At 42.7% G+C, this 22096-nt stretch overlaps 1 protein-coding gene and 1 long non-coding RNA gene across 2 annotated transcripts; both read left to right on the forward strand.

Annotated features, from left to right (window-relative positions):
• The first annotated feature begins 11827 nt into the window (after positions 1-11827).
• Positions 11828-13605, forward strand: LOC125377715. The gene is made up of 2 exons (XR_007219774.1): positions 11828-12816; positions 13299-13605. It is a non-coding gene; the product is annotated as an uncharacterized LOC125377715 (long non-coding RNA).
• A 3992-nt stretch (positions 13606-17597) lies between these two features.
• LOC124125514 (fibroblast growth factor receptor substrate 3-like) lies at positions 17598-19200 on the forward strand. The gene is made up of 2 exons (XM_046488837.2): positions 17598-18174; positions 18514-19200. Exons 1-2 carry the CDS (start codon positions 17844-17846, stop codon positions 18864-18866), a joined length of 684 nt encoding a protein of 227 aa, XP_046344793.1. The 5' UTR covers positions 17598-17843; the 3' UTR covers positions 18867-19200.
• Positions 19201-22096: the final 2896 nt, after the last annotated feature.

A 22096-nucleotide genomic window follows, 5' to 3' on the forward strand; every position in this document is an offset into this window, starting at 1 on the left:
GAAACAGATTTAGAAGGATCCTAAAAATGACTATTGCATAGTTAAATGTCATTATAAGAGGTTGTCTTCTTCCAAACCTACATAACCACATAGAAGTATCAGGTACTTTTCCTGTTAAATAAACATTGATGAAACATTGCTAATCCTACAAGCATGGTTGGTTCTCTAATCTAATTGTAAGAGGCTAATTGTAAATCTAATCCTTCTGACATACTTTCACCTGTATTAATTTTTAATTTAGTTTTCAGAAAAAAAGACTATAACTAGAAATTGAAAGTATAGCCGGATCCTGGTCTCGGCACCAAATCTGTAGTAGGCGCCCTCTAGTGGGCGCCCACTGACAGCAGGACAATATAGATGTTGGGCAAATGTCAGATGTTTACTGCAGTGGTTTGCCCTGTGTTCCCTACTCCCTATGCAGTATTCTTTGGCTGTAAGGCTCATTCCCGTTATCAATTCTAATTATAGATAATAATACAAAACAGGAATGAAGTTTAATGTAAAGTTTATTTCAACAAAATCAACAACAGAGGGCAAACCTTCATCCTTGATATCCTTCGTACGCAATACCATTCAAACCTACATAATTCTTTCCTAATTCCTACTCTATTTCTCCCTCACCCATAACTAACACAAACCTGAGAAAAACGATACCCCAAATCTAGCCGGGTGGTGGTGCTAACTCTGAATGAGTTAGCCACATAAGTTCTACCCTCTCATAACCCCTAGTATTCATTATATATACTCTTCAAAAATATAAACTTGACATAGATGTAAAACCACTTCTAAAATAATTACATTAAATGAGAACCAAATAAGTCAAACAGAAAGATGATGTGTCTATAATTCGCGAAAACAAAGCACATAAACGTAGCGTTTGGGGATCAATAATACAGCTTCATCCAAACGCAACCGCCTGTAAAAAACGTGCAGCACAGGATCCTGCATTTAGGCATGCAGGCCCCCCTGCTGAATGGGTATAAAATCCACTGCAACGGCTGTTCATAAAGTCCTTATAACGGCAGTAGAGGCGGTGACAGAATGCCAAGACTGAATGCAGCTCAACGTCACAACGCCATTGGGAGATTACAAGCTGGAGCAACTCAGCAAGAAGTGGCCAGGCACTTTGGCGTATCCAGACAGACAATCTCCGCACTGTGGACCCGATACAACAACACCAACAGAGTTGACGACAGACCAAGGTCAGGAAGACCAAGGGTGACAACAAGATCGATACATCCGACTGCGACACCTCCGAGACCGCACTACCACAGCCACGTCTACAACCACACAGATCCCTGACGTACGCAGAATATCAGATCAAACGGTATGCAACGGACTGAGGGAGGCTGGACTTTTTGCACTAAGACCTGTTCGACATCAGTATTGACCCAACGTCATCTGGCGGACCGTCTGCTTTGGTGCCAACAGAGGGTTAGATAGGCACGTGCAAGGTGGAGAAATGTACTGTTTACTGACGAGTCCCGTTTCCTACTCACACGTGCTGATGTCTACAGAAGTCGGGGTGAACGTTACGTCCCCAACTATGTGCAGCAGGTTGCCCCATTTGGTGGCGGGAGTGTCATGGTATGGGCCGGAATTCATCACGGTGGTAGGACGCCTCTCGTGCATGTGGCAGGTGCATTGACAGGTGTGCGTTACAGAGACTTGATCCTACAGCCTTACCTTCATTCCTCACGTCAACGTTCATGGCGGACAGTTCCAGCAGGACAACGCTCGACCGCATATTGCACGTGTTTGTCAGGACTTCTTACACCACAACAACATCCAGACATTACCTTGGCCAGCCCGGTCACCAGATTTGTCCCCGATTGAGCATCTGTGGGACGAGTTGGATCGACGCGTTCGCAGAAGGAATCCACCGCCCCAAACACTTCCGGCGCTTCTTGATGCACTTCAGCATGAAAGGCAGCACATCCAACAGCGTGTTATTGACAACTTGATTGCATCTATGGGTGGTCGGTGTCAAGCGGTGATTGATGCACGTGGTGGGCACAACCGATACTGACATTTTCTGTACCCCTGTGACATTAAATGTATCGTGTACGTGTGTCTGTCTAGGTGACACGATTAATGTTTTGAACATTGTGTACATTGATCTTCCAACAGTGTTTCAATTATGGTTCTGTGTCCTATTTCGAAACAATCCCATTATATTACATTTTGAAAGTCAGTGTCAAGTTTCTTTTTTTGAAGAGTATATATATATATACATTTTCATCCATTATCACCATCACTTTATGCTTTATGCTTATCATTATATATTGTCCTTGTCTGCAGTTGAACGTCAGCCAACTAACATCAACCTTGATACCCTTTTCCAGCCTTTGTGATTTCTCCAGGTTCACCTGGAGTCCCCCAATCTATTTTTAGATATGTCCAGCACTTCATGTCATTGTGAAGCATCTTGACTTTCCTTAATACCTGTGAGATGCTACCTTTCTTCTGATTGGCGCTTTGGTCCACTTCTTTCAACTTCCTTTCTCACCTGCCCTCCCCATGCATTCTGCATGAAATCTTTATGGAGGGAGAACTCTTCTTTCCAGGTGAGAAACATTTCAATATTCTTATCACTTTCCATCCTGCTCTGGAAACAAATATATTCATAGAAAGGGTGTCACAGCTTTTCATTAAAGTAAAATATATTCAATTACATTATTATTTGATGTGTTATATCTAAATATTTGCCAGTTTACACATTTATGTTACATATATTGAGCACGTGGTCTTCAACCATGTGCTACCCCATTGACCAATATAAATTATACTGAACCGCAAAAGAAACGTCACCATGGATAGATGTATGAGAAACCTTATTTGTCCAAACAATGTAAACATAGTTTGAGACACATTAAAAACTGATCATCAAGGTTGAAATTAAAGTGTAAATGTTCTTAAAGTGAAACACAACAGTAGTCTCTGAGAAACTGGCATCACAAGTCAGTATCTCGTGTGTCCGCCTTGTGCATTGATGACTGCCGTGCAACGTCGATACATGGAATGGATTAGGCGGTTGATGAAGGCCATAGGCACTTGAGCCCACACTCTGAGGAAGGCCTGACGCAGTTCAGCTGCAGTTGTCGGCCTTGGTCGGACGTCATTCAGCCGTCTTTGATTCTCGTCCAACAGGTGCTCAATGGGATTTAAATCAGGACTGAGGGCAGGCCACTGCATTGTTCTGATGCCATTCTGCTGGAGGAAGTCTCTGGTTGCTCTCGCAGTGTGGACACGGGCATTATCATGCTGAAACTCGTGGTTGCCGCGACGTGCTAAATGAGGTATGACGTGTGGTCTGAAGACTTGATCAATGTACCGAACTGCTGTGACACCATTGCATCTCCTTGGACCGATGTTCTGAGAGATCACAGGGCTGACCCTCTGTGCAAGACCAATTCCACACCACACCATGATGCTCGGGCCAGCCCACTCTCTCAACAATACAAGCATCCGAATAACGATCCCCACGGCGTCGCCAGACTCTCTCTCTGTCATCTGCTGATTGAGATACAGTGACGGCTCTCGTCTGAGAAGAGGACTTTTCTCCAGTGCTGGTGGCGCCAATGCTGGTGCTGTGTTGCCCACTGAAGACGGCCCCGGCGATGACGTGGTGTCAGAATGGGTCCTCGGTGTGACCTGTGAAATTGGAGGTGCCTGCTCGTCAATCGTCGACGCACGGTGTCCACACTAATGTGTCGCTGGTGTGTCTCCGCGGTCTGTCGAGCAGATCTTGAAGATCACACACAATCACACACAATCTGACGATCCTGACGTCGGGCGATGACCCTTGGTCTTCCACTACGTGGTCGTTCATCTGTAGTGTTGTTGGTCTGGTACCTGTATATGGTCCTTACGTGGACTTGAAATGCATTGGCAATCGTCCAAGGGATTGATGTCGCTGATTTCTTGTCAATCTTGGCATGTGGTAGTAATTCAATAACGAATGCATGTTATCCGATCTGGGTGGATTTTTATAGGGCAAGAAATGGGGGAACGCATGTGCATTTCAATTTGCATGGAACCCACGAGCTTCGGGTTACCATGGCCGTTGCCGTGATGTGTTTGGGCGATCGGTTTTATTGTCATCTGCTTTGTTTTTTTTGTCATCAAATTTCATTTTTCCGGACAAGGTAATGTTAAATTTTAGAAACTTTGACAAAAATTGCCCAGATATTTACTTGACAACTTTTCATGCAATGTTAATTGGGTGACGTTTCTTTTGCGGTTCAGTATATAATCGTTTCCTTTTGGCTTCAGTTAAATTATATTATTCTGCATGAACTCTTTATGGAGGGAGGACTCTTCTTTCCAGCTTCCCTCCCATCATCTGACAAAACTGAATAAATCTCATCACTACCAAGAACTGCCTCATGTTATAACTATCAGCCCAGTGGCTTGACACAACGCACCACGCCCGGCTACACAAACAAAAGAAAACGAACTGCTTATCCACATAAAAAGGTAACAAAAGAGGTCTTGGTTCAGGATACGTGGGTCGGCTATTTACGATCCCCAGATGCTGGTGAAAGGACGACTGACGATTTCCTGACTGACTGAGGTTGGGGATTTAAAGTGCGCTTTCTGACTAACAGCGGATGTCGCACACAGGGCTCACTTACTTACTTTGGAGATTTAACGTGCGCTTTCCGACTGATGCGTATTTCGCACACGGGATGCTGCCCAGGGTAGGCTTATATAGCAGACGCGAGGACCATGTGACCAGGAAAACGGACACAACCAATGAATACGCTCCTTACATCTCGGCTCTCTACCTTGCGGAGCATGCAAAGAGCGTGCCATCTTCACGTCTCTTCAGTCAACTACGCCCGCGTGGGTATAATCTTCTACTACAAGGTGAGGTGGATGAAATGGGGTTTAACGTCACGTCCAAGATTATTGCACTTATATAGCGTTTGTGCATGTGGCTGCTTGTACTAGTCCTAGACCACTGAGATACCATGCCACAGTTGAACATGAATACCCCACTCAGACACAGTATACTGACTCCGAGCCGACCAGTCCTTGTTTTAGCCCCTTAAAGCCGAGCGCCAGACAGGGTAACAACAAGTACCATCTTTTAACGTCTTTAGGTATGACGCGGCAGGGGGTCGAACCCCGGACCTTCCGATCTGGTGGCGGACGCTCTACCACGAGACCACGGAGGCGGTCTTCTACTAGAAGGACTACAAAGGTAGGTATTACGTCAGCCGCCCCCAAACCGAGATCTAACCCACCCGCTATATATTTCTAAATATTTCTTATTACCCAACTGAATCCCGAGCTGACCATAAAAATAATATTGATTATTCCGACTGTTGTTCTGCTTTCATGTTATAGGGATTTTCGCATCTAACATAATATATTTATTTTCTAGGCTTAGTACAAAATGAACTGAGGATGGACAACATCGTTGTATTCAACGGAAAACCTAAAACGAGGTATTGATGTCATTAACTCCAAAGCCATGTCCTTATGGTCAAAGGGAGATGACGAGCGTTGTAACGTTGTAACGAGCTGTGTTACGACCTTTCACATCTTTACGGTCTTTAGGTCAACAGCCAAATCGTTCGGAACTACCAAGAGTATGCTGCACGATAAACTTCTGGCTAGAATAACGCAAGGGTCCTTCTGTCTTAACATGAGATGAAGGACCCGTGAATCTAGGGTAGAATAGGTCTTCAAGCAACCCATACTTGCCGAGAACAGCAACTAACGGGATCGGGTGGTCAGGCTCGTTGACTTGGTTAAATGGTTAATGTCATGGATCCCAATTGCGTGGATCGATGATCATGATGTCAATCACTCGATTGTCTGTTCCAGACTCGATTATCTACAGACCGCCGTCATATAACTGCAATATTGCTGGGTGCGGCGTAAAACATCCAACCAACCAACCCGACTGCGTGGATCGATGCTCATGATATGTGTTGATTGATGCACTGGTCATAGTATCACTTCCAACATACAGACAAAACCAACCAACCGTGAAGTGGGTATGTCTGTCGAGAGGGTCAAAGACAGGCCTACAGCATATCGCTGTGCGGGAATCGTTAACCCAGTGTAACGAGATATTAGCACTTTTGGACAGTGAATAATTGAGGTGAAATCTCGGAACTCGAGATAATAATACAAAAGGCTTTCACGAGTCTCGGTTCGTTGTATCTCTTTAATCGTGACAAAGTTTCACTTGACAGGAAACTAGCACCCAGCAGAATGTAGCCATAGAGTTTTAGTTTCAACATTTCCTTTAGTTTTGTTTCCCCTCTAGTTTCACTTCCAAGATACAGATTAAACTCCCGCAATAAAATCAGCATGGGCCCTGATATGGATGTTAATCATAAGGAAGTACGATTTCAAACTGGCCTGCATTATTCAGTGTATTTAATATTTCGAGAGAGATAATTACGTGAATGTGATTGCTGTGAGAATACTTTGAACGACTTGGTTTGACATTTCATTTCACCAAGGACACTTCGGGATTGGTGTATTCAAGGAACACTGCCAAATGTTTCGAATCAGCATTTCAGGAGAGGATGAGACGTCCAAGAAGTGCGATCTCAAAGGACCCTATAAACTTTATGTTACTGATAACAGTTTGTGTCTGTGTGAACCCATAGGGATCAAGATCGTCTGTGAGTGGATGTACGCGTGTATTAGAGGTTACGGGAAGACGGAAAATGCCTTCATGTTTGAATGTGGGCGCTCCTCAGTCTCTGGAGAAGGTGTATTTTATTTGAAAACGAAAGAGGGCGGAGAAATCTATGATGCTGTCCACCAGAGAGTCACAAAATTGAAGGACGCTGAAGGTAAGACTGATTGCCAAATACTGACGAGAAGGTGTTGAATAACTATGAAAAGTCTGTAGGGAATGAGAAATAGCAACCCAATCAGTCTCTACTTGATTAGGAACGGAAATAAATCTATGAAAGCTGACAGGTGTACAATAGAGGTTTTCCCGTGAGAGATTTTGATATTTACAAATCAGTGCTAATAATAAGTAATGTGTGGGTTTTTTGCAAGGTCAGACATTATTTTAGTTAAAACTATGAGCCTGAATAAATTTTCAAGACACCTTGCAACAATGTAATTTTCTGAGGTGATTGCATTTATTGTTTATTTAGGTTGCAAACTAGGTCTGAGGGATGGCGGCCCATCAGCGACTGCAGATTCCACCTGCTGAGTCAGCCAAGCATAAGATGGGAAAACGTATATGAAATGAATGAGAACGCATGAAGAGAGTGATTATAGGGATGACTTATAAGCATAGATATGTTAACTGATGAAATTTACTTTACAATACAATACGAAACAGATTTAGAAGGATCCTAAAAATGACCATTGCATATTTTAATGTCATTTATAAGAGGTTGTCTTCTTCCAAACCTACATGACCACATAGAAATATCAGGTACTTTTCCTGTTAAATAAACATTGATGAAACATTGTTAATCCTACAAGCATGGTTGGTTCTCTAATCTAATTGTAAGAGGCTAATTGTAAACCTAATCCTTCTGACATACTTTCACCTGTATTAATTTTTAATTTAGTTTTCAGAAAAAAAGACTATAACTAGAAATTGAAAGTATAGCCGGATCCTGGTCTCGGCACCAAATCTGTAGTAGGCGCCCTCTAATGGGCGCCCACTGACAGCAGGACAATATAGATGTTGGGCAAATGTCAGATATTTACTGCAGTGGTTTGCCCTGTGTTCCCTACTCCCTATGCAGTATTCTTTGGCTGTAAGGCTCATTCCCGTTATCAATTCTAATTATAGATAATAATACAAAACAGGAATGAAGTTTAATGTAAAGTTTATTTCAACAAAATCAACAACAGGGGGCAAACCTTCATCCTTGATATCCTTCGTACGTAATACCATTCAAACCTACATAATTCTTTCCTAATTCCTACTCTATTTCTCCCTCACCCATAACTAACACAAACCTGAGAAAAACGATACCCCAAATCTAGCCGGGTGGTGGTGCTAACTCTGAATGAGTTAGCCACATAAGTTCCACCCTCTCATAACCCCTAGTATTCATTATATATAAATATATATATATACTCTTCAAAAAACTCCCTCAGACCTAGTTGGAATCAGATAACTGGCAAAAAGTGGTTTTACATCTATGTCAAGTTTCTTTTTTTGAAGTGTATATACATACATTTTCATCAATTATCACCATCACTCCATGCTGTGTTCATTATATGTTGTCCTTGTCTGCAGTTGAACGTCAGCCAACTGACATCAACCTTTTCATACCCTTTTCCAGCCTCTGTGATTTCTCCAGGTTCACCTGGAGTCCCCCAATCTATTTTTAGATATGTCCAGCACTTCATGTCATTGTGAAGCATCTTGACTTTCCTTAATACCCGTGAGATGCTACCTTTCTTCTGATTGGCTCTTTGGTCCACTTCTTTCAACTTCCTTTCTCACCTGCCCTCCCCATGCATTCTGCATGAAATCTTTATGGAGGGAGGACTCTTCTTTCCAGGTGAGAAACATTTCAATATTCTTATCACTTTCCATCCTGCTCTGGAAACAAATATATTCATAGAAAGGGTGTCACAGCTTTTCATTAAAGTAAAATATATTCAATTACATTATTATTTGATGTGTTATATCTTAATATTTGCCAGTTTACACATTTATGTTACATATATTGAGCACGTGGTCTTCAACCATATGCTTCAACCATGTGCTACCCCATTGACCAATATAAATTATACTGAACCGCAAAAGAAACGTCACCATGGATAGATGTATGAGAAACCTTATTTGTCCAAACAATGTAAACATAGTTTGAGACACATTAAAAACTGATCATCAAGGTTGAAATTAAAGTGTAAAATGTTCTTAAAGTGAAACACAACAGTAGTCTCTGAGAAACTGGCATCACAAGTCAGTATCTCTTGTGTCCGCCTTGTGCATTGATGACTGCCGTGCAACGTCGATACATGGAATGGATTAGGCGGTTGATGAAGGCCATAGGCACTTGAGCCCACACTCTGAGGAAGGCCTGACGCAGTTCAGCTGCAGTTGTCGGCCTTGGTCGGACGTCATTCAGCCGTCTTTGAATCTCGTCCCACAGGTGCTCAATGGGATTTAAATCAGGACTGAGGGTTGGCCACTGCATTGTTCTGATGCCATTCTGCTGGAGGAAGTCTCTTGTTGCTCTCGCAGTGTGGACACGGGCGTTATCATGTTGAAACTCGTGGTTTCGGCGACGTGCTAAATTAGGTATAACGTGTGGTCTCAGGACTTGATCAATGTACCGAGCTGCTGTGACACCATTGCATCTCCTTGGACCGATGTTCTGGGAGATCACAGGGCTGACCCTCTGTGCAAGACCAATTCCACACCACACCATGATGCTCGGGCCAGCCGACTCTCTCAACAACACAAGCATCCGAATAACGATCCCCATGGCGTCGCCAGACTCTCTCTCTGCCATCTGCTGATGAGATACAGTGACGGCTCTCGTCTGAGAAGAGGACTTTTCTCCAGTGCTGGTGGCGCCAATGCTGGTGCTGTGTTGCCCACTGAAGACGGTCCCGGCGATGACGTGGTGTCAGAATGGGTCCTCGGTGTGACCTGTGAAAGTGGAGGTGCCTGCTCGTCAATCGTCGACGCACGGTGTCCACACTAATGTGTCGCTGGTGTGTCTCCGCGGTCTGACGAGCAGATCTTGAAGATGCTGTCACACAATCTGACGATCCTGACGTCGGGCGATGACCCTTGGTCTTCCACTACGTGGTCGTTCATCTGTAGTGTTGGTGGTCTGGTACCTGTATATGGTCCTTACGTGGACTTGAAATGCATTGGCAATCGTCCAACGGATTGATGTCGCTGATTTCTTGTCAATCTTGGCATGTGGTAGCAATTCAATAACGAATGCATGTTATCCGATGTGGGTGGATTTTTATAGGGCAAGAAATGGGGGAACGCATGTGCATTTCAATTTGCATGGAACCCACGAGCATCGGGTTACCATGGCCGTTGCCGTGATGTGTTTGGGCGATCGGTTTTATTGTCATCTGCTTTGTTTTTTTTGTCATCACATTTCATTTTTCCGGACAAGGTAATGTTAAATTTTAGAAACTTTGACAAAAATTGCCCAGATATTTACTTGACAACTTTTCATGCAATGTTAATTGGGTGACGTTTCTTTTGCGGTTCAGTATATAATCGTTTCCTTTTGGCTTCAGTTAAATTATATTATTCTGCATGAACTCTTTATGGAGGGAGGACTCGTCTTTCCAGCTTCCCTCCCATCATCTGACAAAACTGAATAAATCTCACCACTACCAAGAACTGCCTCATGTTATAACTATCAGCCCAGTGGCTGGACACAACGCACCACGCCCGGCTACACAAACAAAAGAAAACGAACTGCTAATCCACAGTAAAAAAGGTAACAAAAGAGGTCTTGGTTCAGGATACGTGGGTCGGCTATTTATGATCCCCAGATGCTGGTGAAAGGACGACTGACGATTTCCTGACTGACTGAGGTTGGGGACTTAAAGTGCGCTTTCAGACTAACAGCGTATGTCGCACACAGGGCTCACTTACTCACTTTGGAGATTTAACGTGCGCTTTCCGACTGATGCGTATTTCGCACACAGGATGGTGCCCAGGGTAGGCTTATATAGCAGACGCGAGGACCATGTGACCAGGAAAACGGACACAACCAATGAACACGCTCCTTACATCTCGGCTCTCTCAATCATGGCTTCTACCTTGCGGAGCATGCAAAGAGCGTGCCATCTTCACGTCTCTTCATTCAACTACGCCCGCGTGGGTATAATCTTCTACTACAAGGTGAGGTGGATGAAATGGGGTTTAACGTCACGTCCAAGATTATTGCACTTATATAGCGACGTGCATGCACGTTTGTGCATGTGGCTGCTTGTACTAGTCCTAGCCCACTGAGATACCATGCCACAGTTGAACATGAATACCCCACTCAGACACAGTATACTGACTCCGAGCCGACCAGTCCTTGTTTTAGCCCCTTAAAGCCGAGCGTCAGACAGGGTAACAACAAGTACCATCTTTTAACGTCTTTAGGTATGACGCGGCAGGGGGTCGAACCCCGGACCTTCCGATCTGGTGGCGGACGCTCTACCACGAGACCACGGAGGCGGTCTTCTACTAGAAGGACTACAAAGGTAGGTATTACGTCAGCCGCCCCCAAACCGAGATCTAACCCACCCGCTATATATTTCTAAATATTTGATATTACCCAACTGAATCCCGAGCTGACCATAATAATAATATTGATTATTCCGACTGTTGTTTTGCTTTCATGTTATAGGGATTTTCGCATCTAACATAATATATTTATTTTCTAGGCTTAGTACAAAATGAACTGAGGATGGACAACATCGTTGTATTCAACGGAAAACCTAAAACGAGGTATTGATGTCATTAACTCCAAAGCCATTTACTTACGGTCAAAGGGAGATGACGAGCGTTGTAACGTTGTAACGAGCTGTGTTACGATCTTTCACATCTTTACGGTCTTTAGGTCAACAGCCAAATCGTTCGGAACTACCAAGAGTATGCTGCACGATAAACTTCTGGCTAGAATAACGCAAGGGTCCTTCTGTCTTAACATGAGATGAAGGACCCGTGAAAATCTAGGGTAGAATAGGTCTTCAGCAACCCATACTTGCCGAGAACAGCAACTAACGTGATCGGGTGGTCAGGCTCGTTGACTTGGTTAAAGCATGTCATCGATCCCAATTACGTGGATCGATGATCATGATGTCAATCACTCGATTGTCTGTTCCAGACTAGATTATCTACAGACCGCCGTCATATATCTGGAATATTGCTGAGTGCGGCGTAAAACAACCAACCAACCAACCAACCCAACTGCGTGGATCGATGCTCATGATATGCGTGGATTGATGCACTGGTCATAGTATCACTTCCAACATACAGACAAAACTCCCGTCGTCAATACCTTTGTCAACAAACTCGACATCTTGGCCACGTCTCATGGTCACGAAACACTAGATCCTCATGGTTTAGTCACAAAACAGATATGCTATACTCTTTGTATCTAACACCGAAAAACTATCGATCTAAATGCTGAAAAAGAGATTTTGTTCCTTCTCTGGGACACGAATTGTTGACAGAAAAATCATTGGAATGATATCATATTATCCATGCAGGAAGGAGAATACATGCAGGTACACAGCCCATCGTTTACGCCTCGTTATGGCCGACAGCTACAACTGAATGAAAGAAAACTGCGCAACAATTCTATCAGCATGGGCCCTGACATGCTTGTTGATCATACGGAAGCATGATTTCAAATTGGCCTGCATTATTCAGTGTGTTCGGGTGTATTTAATACTTCGAGAGATAAAGACGTGAATGTGATTACTGTGAGGACACTTTGAACGACTTGTTTTGACATTTCATTTCGCCATGGACATTTTGGGATTTTGACTAAGGAACTATAAGTGACAAGGAACACTGCCAAATGTTTCGAATCAGCTTTTCAGGAAAGGATGAGACGTCCAAGAAGTGCGATCTCAAAGGATCCTATAAACTTTATGTTACTGATACCAGTTTGTGTCTGTTTAAACCCAAAGGGAACAAGATCGTCTGTGAGTGAATGTACGCGTGTATTAGAGGCTACGGGAAGACGGAAAATGCCTTCATATTTGAATGTGGGCGCTCCACAGTCTCTGGAGAAGGTGTATTTCATTTGAAGACGAAAGAGGGCGGAGCAATCTATGATGCTGTCCACCAGAAAGTCACACAAATGAAGGACGCTGAAGGTAAGACTGATTGCCCAATACTGACGAGAAGGTGTTGAATAACTATAAAAAGTCTGTAGAGAATGATAGATTATTGACGAGACACACAAGCAGACTCTACATAATAAGGAACGGAAATAGATCCTTAAAAACTGACAGGTGTATAATAGAGGTTTGCGCGTGAGAGATTGTGGATATTTACAAATCAGTGATGACTTCACGTTGAGTAATGTTTTGGGGGAATTTGGTTTTGACAACTATTTACAGCTGCAAGGCCAGATATTTGATTGATTTAATAATGAGCCTGAATATATTCACTATGTTTTTTTCTATAAAATCCAAAACGGCTCCCCCCCCCCCCCCCCCCCCCCCCCCCCCCCCCACCAAAGAACAGTAAATGTAAACGGCCGGCCTAAGACATACACCGAAAAGACGATAAAAATACCTTTCCATTAGAACACAACATACACTTTCTGGGGTGATTGCATTTATTGTTTATTTAGGATGCAAACCAGGTCAGAAGGATGGCGGCCCATCAGCGTCTGCCGATTCTACCTGCTGTGACCCTCAGTATCTGAATCCAAGACATCAGCCAAGCATAAGACGGGAAAACGTATATGACTTGTATGAGAACGCATGAAGTATGTGTTACCAGTATTACTGCAGGACATCTGTTCGTTACGGCGGGAATCGATACTCTAGTTTTTTAAGAGTTAGGACATTGGTGTCATACGATATAACTATACGTGACCACATAGCTTTACAAATATCAGGTACTTTCCCCCTGTTAAATAAACATTGCTAAACCAACTGACTTACAAGCATTGCTTGCTCTCTTGTCTGATTGTAAGAGGCGAAGGTAGACACTGATAATTCGAATCCTAGATTGGTCGAAGTGATGACCATAGCTACCGTGCGCATGGTTTCACCAAAGTGTTCGAACACCAACGACCTGCATCACTTCATCTCCTCAACCTCACTAACCCCATGCGCATTCTTTATGACATTGAATTTGGACACGTGTCTCAATGGCATGTATATGTTCTGTTCTGACTAAGATAATCTGTTACTTAGAGTTCCATGCTCGGAGTATATTACTTTCAAAGCAAATTCAAACTAATAAACAAATTAACTAATATGCTATAATATGCTTCATGACAACATGTTAATAAATTGTATCATTCTATATAGATTAGATAGACCCCTTAGATTATGTTGTCACCTGCAAAAACCTTGACCTTACAACAAAAGATCGGTTGACAATGTTGACATTTCATTGGTATGATAAATCAATACAATATGATACAAATGTCGACACATTTAAAACGCAATACAAGTTTATTTTATATGTACTTTTGTAAACGTTCCCTTGAAATATTTAACACACTGACCAGGGCCCGTTGAAATTTTTTTTAAGAAAGTTTGTCTTCTGTTTAACGCCATAATCAGCAATATTCCAGCAACCTGTACATAATCGAGTGTGGACCGGACAACTCAGAGCTTGAGATCCCAAGTAACAATCCACGGCATCCACAAACAATCTCCCGAACCTGACTTCAATCTATTTAGTCGCCTGGTACGATCAACATAGGTTGCCGAAGACCTGAAGCAGGTACGGATATCGTTGCAAAACTGTCACAATTGTCTCAGAGTAAGGAGCAGGATTCATAGTTTAACAATATTCTAAATGTTACTTATAAGGTAAGTTATTGTTCATTATGAACACCCATGACCGAATATCCTTTTAAACCGTTTTCACCCTGTTACGGCTACATATTACAGATGAGATAACTGTGATTGTGACACTTCCTCCCGTTGTGATGTGATGTGATTTGATTACACCCCGTGTACGTTTCAGGGAGGTGTTGCGATTAGTAAATCAATAGAGGTTATCACGCGAGTGTGTTTGGGGATGGTAAATATCCAGCATTAAGGATAAACATTGTATTTAACGAGCCTTGACGAGCTAAATGCATAGTGTTTATTCCTAATACAGGATATTTACTCGCAATAATCCCCATCCCCAAACACACAAGCGTGATAACCTCTTTATCATATAATGTCATTCTATAATTCTGTGCTTGAAAAAAATCGCTTTCCCTCTCTCACAAACATTACCTAAACATTGCGAGTTTTCCTGGAATGCGCGCATTAATATTTATTACGTCACAGGGTAAGTGATGTGTCAGTCGGACAGTGACGGTAGCTAATATAGTTCCAACTGAAATCTGTTTCTTATACAGTGGCGAAGCAACATATACGCAAAACAACAATAATATTGCTTTTACTTGCATTTCGCGGCAATCCATCGGTCTGTCCGCTAGAGTAACTGCCCTTTGTCAAAGGGAAGCTACTCTAACCCTAGTCTATGGGACGTCACGGCCACGTTCAGACGTTGTTGACAGTCGGTCTGTCCTGTCATAAATTTAAGAAGTGCAATCGGATGTACACACAGCGACAAAACGAAACAATGTAACAATTCAAACATATTTCGGCCAAATCCAACTTTTTTAATTTGGGGAAAGGTTTCAAGCCGCAGAGGTCTACAAGCACAGATATGGCTTGTGTTCAACAATTTGTTTACTTCGAGTAAGACAGTTTTATACATTTAACATCCATGTTATTGTTTTGTAAAGAGTTATAAGTGTATGAAACATGTGTGATTTGAGACATTATTTAATTGATATTTCTGTATATTTCTTAAATGTTTTTCTCGACTTATAAACAACAAAACGCCTCTGCACTTGTACACAGCCGATGTAAATCAGAATTAACATGACAGCATTGTCGTTTTTAGTTTCAACGAAATCAATAAATACGATATTGTGCCAGATTAGGCAACATACATCTTGTTGGTTCATAATTCACGGGAATAAGATTAACTATGGGGACAGTTTTAAAACGTCGATTGCCTTGTTCACCCCCGTTATGAATAGTATTTAGTCATATATTTAACCGGTATGATATTGACAAACTATAATCGTAGTCAAACCATAAACAGGGATTCGAACCCACCGTCAATGGATCCTTGCACACTTAGAGACCACTCTACACAGCGTAGTGAGAGAACTTAGAGGACTTGGCCACCCGTGTGCCCAAGAAAGTATAACCCCAACCCACACACTAATACTCTTACACCGTATTGAATGCATACATTGTCGATTCAAGTGTTCACGCTGACAACGCTCACAAAGACTGTTGGCCTAGTTTTATACCATAAAGCAGGTACAGTTGAGGAGAATGTCACCGGGCGAATGCACTAGCAATCAATACAGAGTCACCCCACCCTTTGTGTAACTTACTTCTTTCTTTACAAATTGTTGAGATAAGAAGGGTAACTTGTAAACCGACGTCTTCCCCTTTGCGTGACAACTCAGTCAGTGATAGGGCTTTCGGAACTAAAAAAATATGAAAGGTATTTGATACCCATTTGTCATGTGATTACACACCTGATAAAAGATGAACTGTCTCCAATAGCCAGTCTGACATGCTATACATATTTAAAAAATAAAAAGACAATTACACTCACTATTTATTGAATGTTATATGTTTTAACTAGTACAGGTGTTGACATACATAGCGAGGTAGTCACGGGTGCGAGAAGTTGAAGGGGCGCTTATTTTGGCATGCCGATGTTATGAGGAGGGAGTTTGTAAACAAGGGATTTCGTCAGGTGTATAAGTATTGAATATAGAAAAAACAGAGTCCAGATATTCGTGCTTGAAAATTTTAACTTACATTGTAGTCCTAGGCGACGGCGACGCATAACAGTAGCCTAGGACTACAATGTAAGTTAAAGTTTTCTTTACACCTCAAGAGCCTTGAACGGCGAAAGATCTCCTGTGGATAAAGGAGTTTTGACAAGCACGAATATCTGGACTCTCTCTCTCTCTCTCTCTCTCTCTCTCTCTCTCTCTCTCTCTCTCTGCTTTTAGCGCTTATCCAGCAATATCACGGCGGAGTGTCCTCAAACGCGGCCTCTGACATATACAGTGGCTACATGTATGTGCATGCCTGACTCGTGATTCTAACTCATATGCACATGTCGGTTCAAACGTGCCCCTGCAGGCACCAACAACGGTGGGATTCATAAATAACGGACTCCCTACTAAGAACATTCCTGATATGTCACGGTCGGTTGTCCAGAGTTGACAAACCTGTGAATGAGAGGAAGTAGAACGACCCAAGCCCTCGATTTACAAAACCGACGAATCAGCAATCTCACAGACACTGGCCACCCGATCCCCACTTTAGTCATCACTTTTGAGCTACTGGGGTCCTATTCCAGCATCCCTACAGGGAAGCTAACATAAAATGGACTGTAGAATGCAGGTTTTCTGAAAACATCACCATTAAATCGAACATATACCAAGTTCATGTTCTACAATAAAGAGGGGGCACGGGTGGCCGAGTCGTCTAAGGCGCCGCGATCGCTGTGCAGAGTTGCGTCCCCTGGACACGCCAGAAACCTATGATTGTGGGTTCGAATCCCGGTTCGCCCCGATTATGTTTCTAGGTTTGTCAGCACCATACCCTTGCTCATGGGTTTCACCGAAGTGGTAAACGTCTAAGACCTGCATCACTTCAGGCTTTCCTCCACCATTAAGCTGACACGCCGTGATATAACTGGAATACTGTTAAAAGCAGCGTTAAACCCAACTCACTCACTCACTCTACAATAAAGATTACACAACAGGACTAACTCAGTCTGGTTATTCCGGCACCCACGCTTTTATAGGTCGTTGTCAAAAGCTAGCCATTAAACCAATGTTTCTTGTGACACTTCTGTAGCCTGTGTAGGAACATCAGGACAACGCCCCAACAATGCACGACAGGGGACATGACATCTAACTATTACTTCGGGTTGTAAATAACTTTATGTGGACATAAGCTTTTCACAGATCAATGTTAGCGGACGCATTGACCTTGACATCTAGTCTTGGCTGGCATCCAATCCAACGTTAAGCAAACGGAGAAGAGGGAAGTTAATACTTTTTGACTGTGAAAATATAATCTCGACGAGCTTGTTCGTGGTTGATCTAGATACTATGTTCAGAGTCCATATCAGCGGAGAACAGGAGACGTCCAAGAGATGCCATCTCAAAGGGGCGTATCACCTCATGGTGAAGGATTCAAGTTTGTGCCTGTGCGATCTCACATCTTCGCACGTCCTTTATGAATGGCCTTACAATACTATCCGAAGATATGGGGTAACTAGTCATTCATTCCAGTTTGAAGCAGGACGAAGATCTTCATCTGGTGAAGGTGTTTTTGCTATGGATACTAACCAAAGTTTTCAAATCTTCAAAGCTGTTGAAGGAATATGGAAAACACCTAAAGAAAGTTCGGCACTGTCAGGATCAGTGACGTGTTCGGATGGTGAGTTGCTGATATTGAAATTACTGAAACAGTATATATACACCACATGTTTACATGCTCAATATATATATTGGTTAATATTTGATTTTGGGCTGAAATCAAGCCACATCTGTCACCGAATTATGTTGTGTAATGGGATAGTCTATGGGCCTAGTGAGTCTAGTGAATCCATTGTCCTCTCGAAAGGTTACTTACCGGTATTCACACAACCCCCCATTAAATGGATTCATGTTCTATTCTTTGAACAACATGAAGAAACGAAGAAGATCCCATAATATTTACAGTTAGCCTCAGCAAAATAGTGTAAACCAGCGACTTAACCAGGATTGTATTTAACAGGATGTAAGCGTCGTCCATCTGCTGATGAAGCGGGCATCAAAGATGTAAAACAGAGAGTTGTTGAAGCTGCTGAAAGTAATCACACGTACGTGAACACCATCGGTACAAGACAAGGATGTCTCCACGAGAACAAGGTTATCTGTCCTGGGGATACTGTCGGTGTTTACAGCGAACCGTATAGTATAGACACAGGGACATACCTCACGGCAGTTCCAGAGAAACAGCAACACAGCAGAGCCAAGCCATATGGCACTCGTGCTGGACCTGCTTCCCAATCAGATGTTGACCACACCTACAGCGAACCGTATAGTACAGACACAGGGACATACCTCACGGCAGTTCCAGACAAATAACAACACAACAGAGCCAAGCCAGATAGATGGCACTCGTCCGTGAACTGCTTCCCAATCAGATGTAGACCACACCTACAGCGAACCGTATAGTACAGACACAGGGACATACCTCACGGCAGTTCCAGACAAATAACAACACAACAGAGCCAAGCCAGATAGATGGCACTCGTCCGTGAACTCCTTCCCAATCAGATGTAGAACACACATCGCAGGTTTCTATTTTGTTGTTTAAAGCCACACTCAGCAATATTCAAGCTGTATGATAATCGATCCTGGACCAAAACATCCAGTGATTGACATCATGAGCATCTATCTACGCAAATGGGATACGGTGACATGCATCAACCAAGTCAGCGAGCGTGACCAACCGATCCCGTTAGTAGGAACACGTCTATTACGTCCAGGCTTGCTGACTTGGTTGATGCATGTCACCGTATCCCAATTGTGTGGATCGATGCTCATGATATCAATCCTTGGATTGTCTGGTCCAGACTTGATTATTTACAGACCGCCGTCATATATCTGGAATATTGCTGAGTGCGGCGTTAAACAATAAACAAATAAAATATCCATATTGACTGTTTAACTGTTTCTGTCCCTGATCCTGCTTGAGTGCAATAAAACTCGGCCAGACACGCAGTAAGAGAGCAGGTGGTGTAAGAGTACTCCCGACAAACTCCGTTCGTACCGATTTAGAGAGCAGATAGGGTTTCAGCTCCTTTAGATATAATTCTCGTCATGCTGTAATGGTGTGAGTCATAGTCCGGAGTAGTATACAGTAGTTACGTACATTTAGATTTGCTCTGTGGCCATGGCTCGGGTGCAGTGGGTTTTCTGCGGTGTATAATGTGGGTCAATGTAGAGTGTCTCGCGCCCTCTGCGCCCTGTACAGTCAGAGGAACACGTTGACATTGCTGCTCTACTGTACCACGGAGGACTAAACCAATGGTCAAAATGTATAATGTGATTGCAATCGCCGTCCCTACGCTTCAGGACCCGTGAAGATTCCGGGGTAGAATAGGTCGTCAGCAACCCATGCTTGCCGTAAAAGGTGACTATGCTTGTCGTAAAAGGCGATTAACGGGATCGGGTGGTCAGGTTCGCTGACTCGGTTGATGCATCATCGATCCCAATTGCGTGGGTCGATGCTCATGATATCAATCACTGGATTATCTGGTCAAGACTCGATTATTTACAGACCGCCGTCATATAGCTGGAACATTGCTGAGTGCGGCGTTAAACAACAAACCAACCAACCAACCATACGCTTCAGCCATATTGCTTTGTGTCACCATTTGTGTTTTGATTGAAAATAATGTCCATATCGTTGCCTTGAACTTAGTTATCTCGAAACATAAATATAAAGTTATAAAGACACGTTTCACATTAGACTCCTTAATTATTTTCAAGATGGAAAATGTCAACATTACGTTCTGGGTTGGTCTTTCATTAGCAGGTATACAAGCGTAAAATGTATGATTTTATGATGTGTGCTTATGCAAATATATTTCATTCAAGAGTCATAATTGACTATATACTGGTTTGGCGACTTACAAATCCATACAAAGATGTATTGTTCAAATCCAAGAAATATACCACCAAATCCCTGTCTCAAAGATTAACCATGATCCTCAATACAATCAAGGAAGGACTTTCTGTATAGTGTATGTGAGACGAGTAGACGTAATACTATGTGATTTAAAAAAATTTCAATGATTTGCTTGAATTGAGTGCAGTCTCAGAAAAGAAACTTCCATTAATGTCAAACCATTTGACATTTCATATACCACTATCCCCACACGACACACGTAAGGAAAAACTTAATTCCTTGGTCCATGAGCCAGTTGTCACTAAACGTCTTCACCATAGATAGGTTTACTGATAAAACAATATGTGAAATGTTCTATTTTTCAAGCAAAATGATTCCCTTCGTTGTCACGATACTTCTCTATTGTTGTTATCTATGCATCACGTCATCATATCATGTACTACTGATACTATAATGTTCTATGAAGATTTTATATGACATTGCTCAAAAGTTGTTTGATCGGGGTTGCATCTTTCTTGGCATAAGTAACGTTTTCAGAAATGTTCATGTTAGACAGGAGGACACTTCCAAATTTGACACATCAGTGACATGTCCCATGCCCTTCCCTATTGTGACACGTACCTATGTTCTCGTGATTTTTCAGGTGAACCTTTGACTTTCCTGTGCATGTGTTTGGGATGTGTGGCAGCAGTAGGGCAGGATACACTCACCTCGCGAACACCTGCTATCATCAATATTTGAGTCGTTAATAAATGCTCATGATATAGTCGGAATTGTACCATGAATTCACACGAAAGATTTCATATGATTATGGAAATGGTTTTGTCGCTTTGATGTACAGATGTAAGATCACATTTCATGGAGTAATGTCAAGAGGAAATTGTTTGTGCTGGCTTAAGTGAAGGCGCCAGACAATGTGGATGTTAGTTTACCAAAAATGCACTTAACGACGTGTTGCAAAGACGTCGTGTTCTCTCAATGGAAGTCGACCCTTGAAGATCCGGGGTAGAATAGGTCTTCAGCAACCCATGCTTGTCGTAAGAGGCGATTAACGGGATCGGGTGGTCACGCTGGCTGATTTAGTTGACGCATGTCATCGTACCCCAATTGCGTGGATTGATGCTCATGATGTCAATCATTGGATTGTATGGTCCTAATTCGATTATTTACAGATCACTGTCATATAGCTGGAATATTGCCGAGTTCGGCGTTAAACAACAAACAAACAAACTTAATGGAAGTCATACGGGAGGGATTACGCAATTTAATTAAAATCAGATCTTAGTTCTCGCTACCGCTTGATTTTAATGAGATTGAGATTAACGTTACTGACGCCATACTTCCTGGTGTAACTATCGACCGCCTCCGCTGTGTAGTGGATGAACGAGATTAAGGGGATACAACAGCACTGGTCGGCTATGATGTGTCCAGGTCGGGTGGTATCTCAATGGGCTTGTATTATGTAACCGGCATAAGTACAGTCGAGTACAAGCAGCCATACACACACGTACATGCATGTCGAAATAACTTTGAATGCGACATTAAACTCCATCTCACTTTACCTCACCTCGTGTAAATATCGCGGACTTGATAACAGTTTGTAAAATGAGGAGTCGTGATTAGTGCAGTGGGGATATTGTTATTACAGTGCAGTGTCTGTTATGCTACAGTCAGTGTGTAC

This window comes from Haliotis rufescens, unplaced genomic scaffold (assembly GCF_023055435.1).
Source record: "Haliotis rufescens isolate VD_foot unplaced genomic scaffold, xgHalRufe1.0.p SCAF_96, whole genome shotgun sequence".
Classification (NCBI taxonomy): domain Eukaryota; kingdom Metazoa; phylum Mollusca; class Gastropoda; order Lepetellida; family Haliotidae; genus Haliotis; species Haliotis rufescens.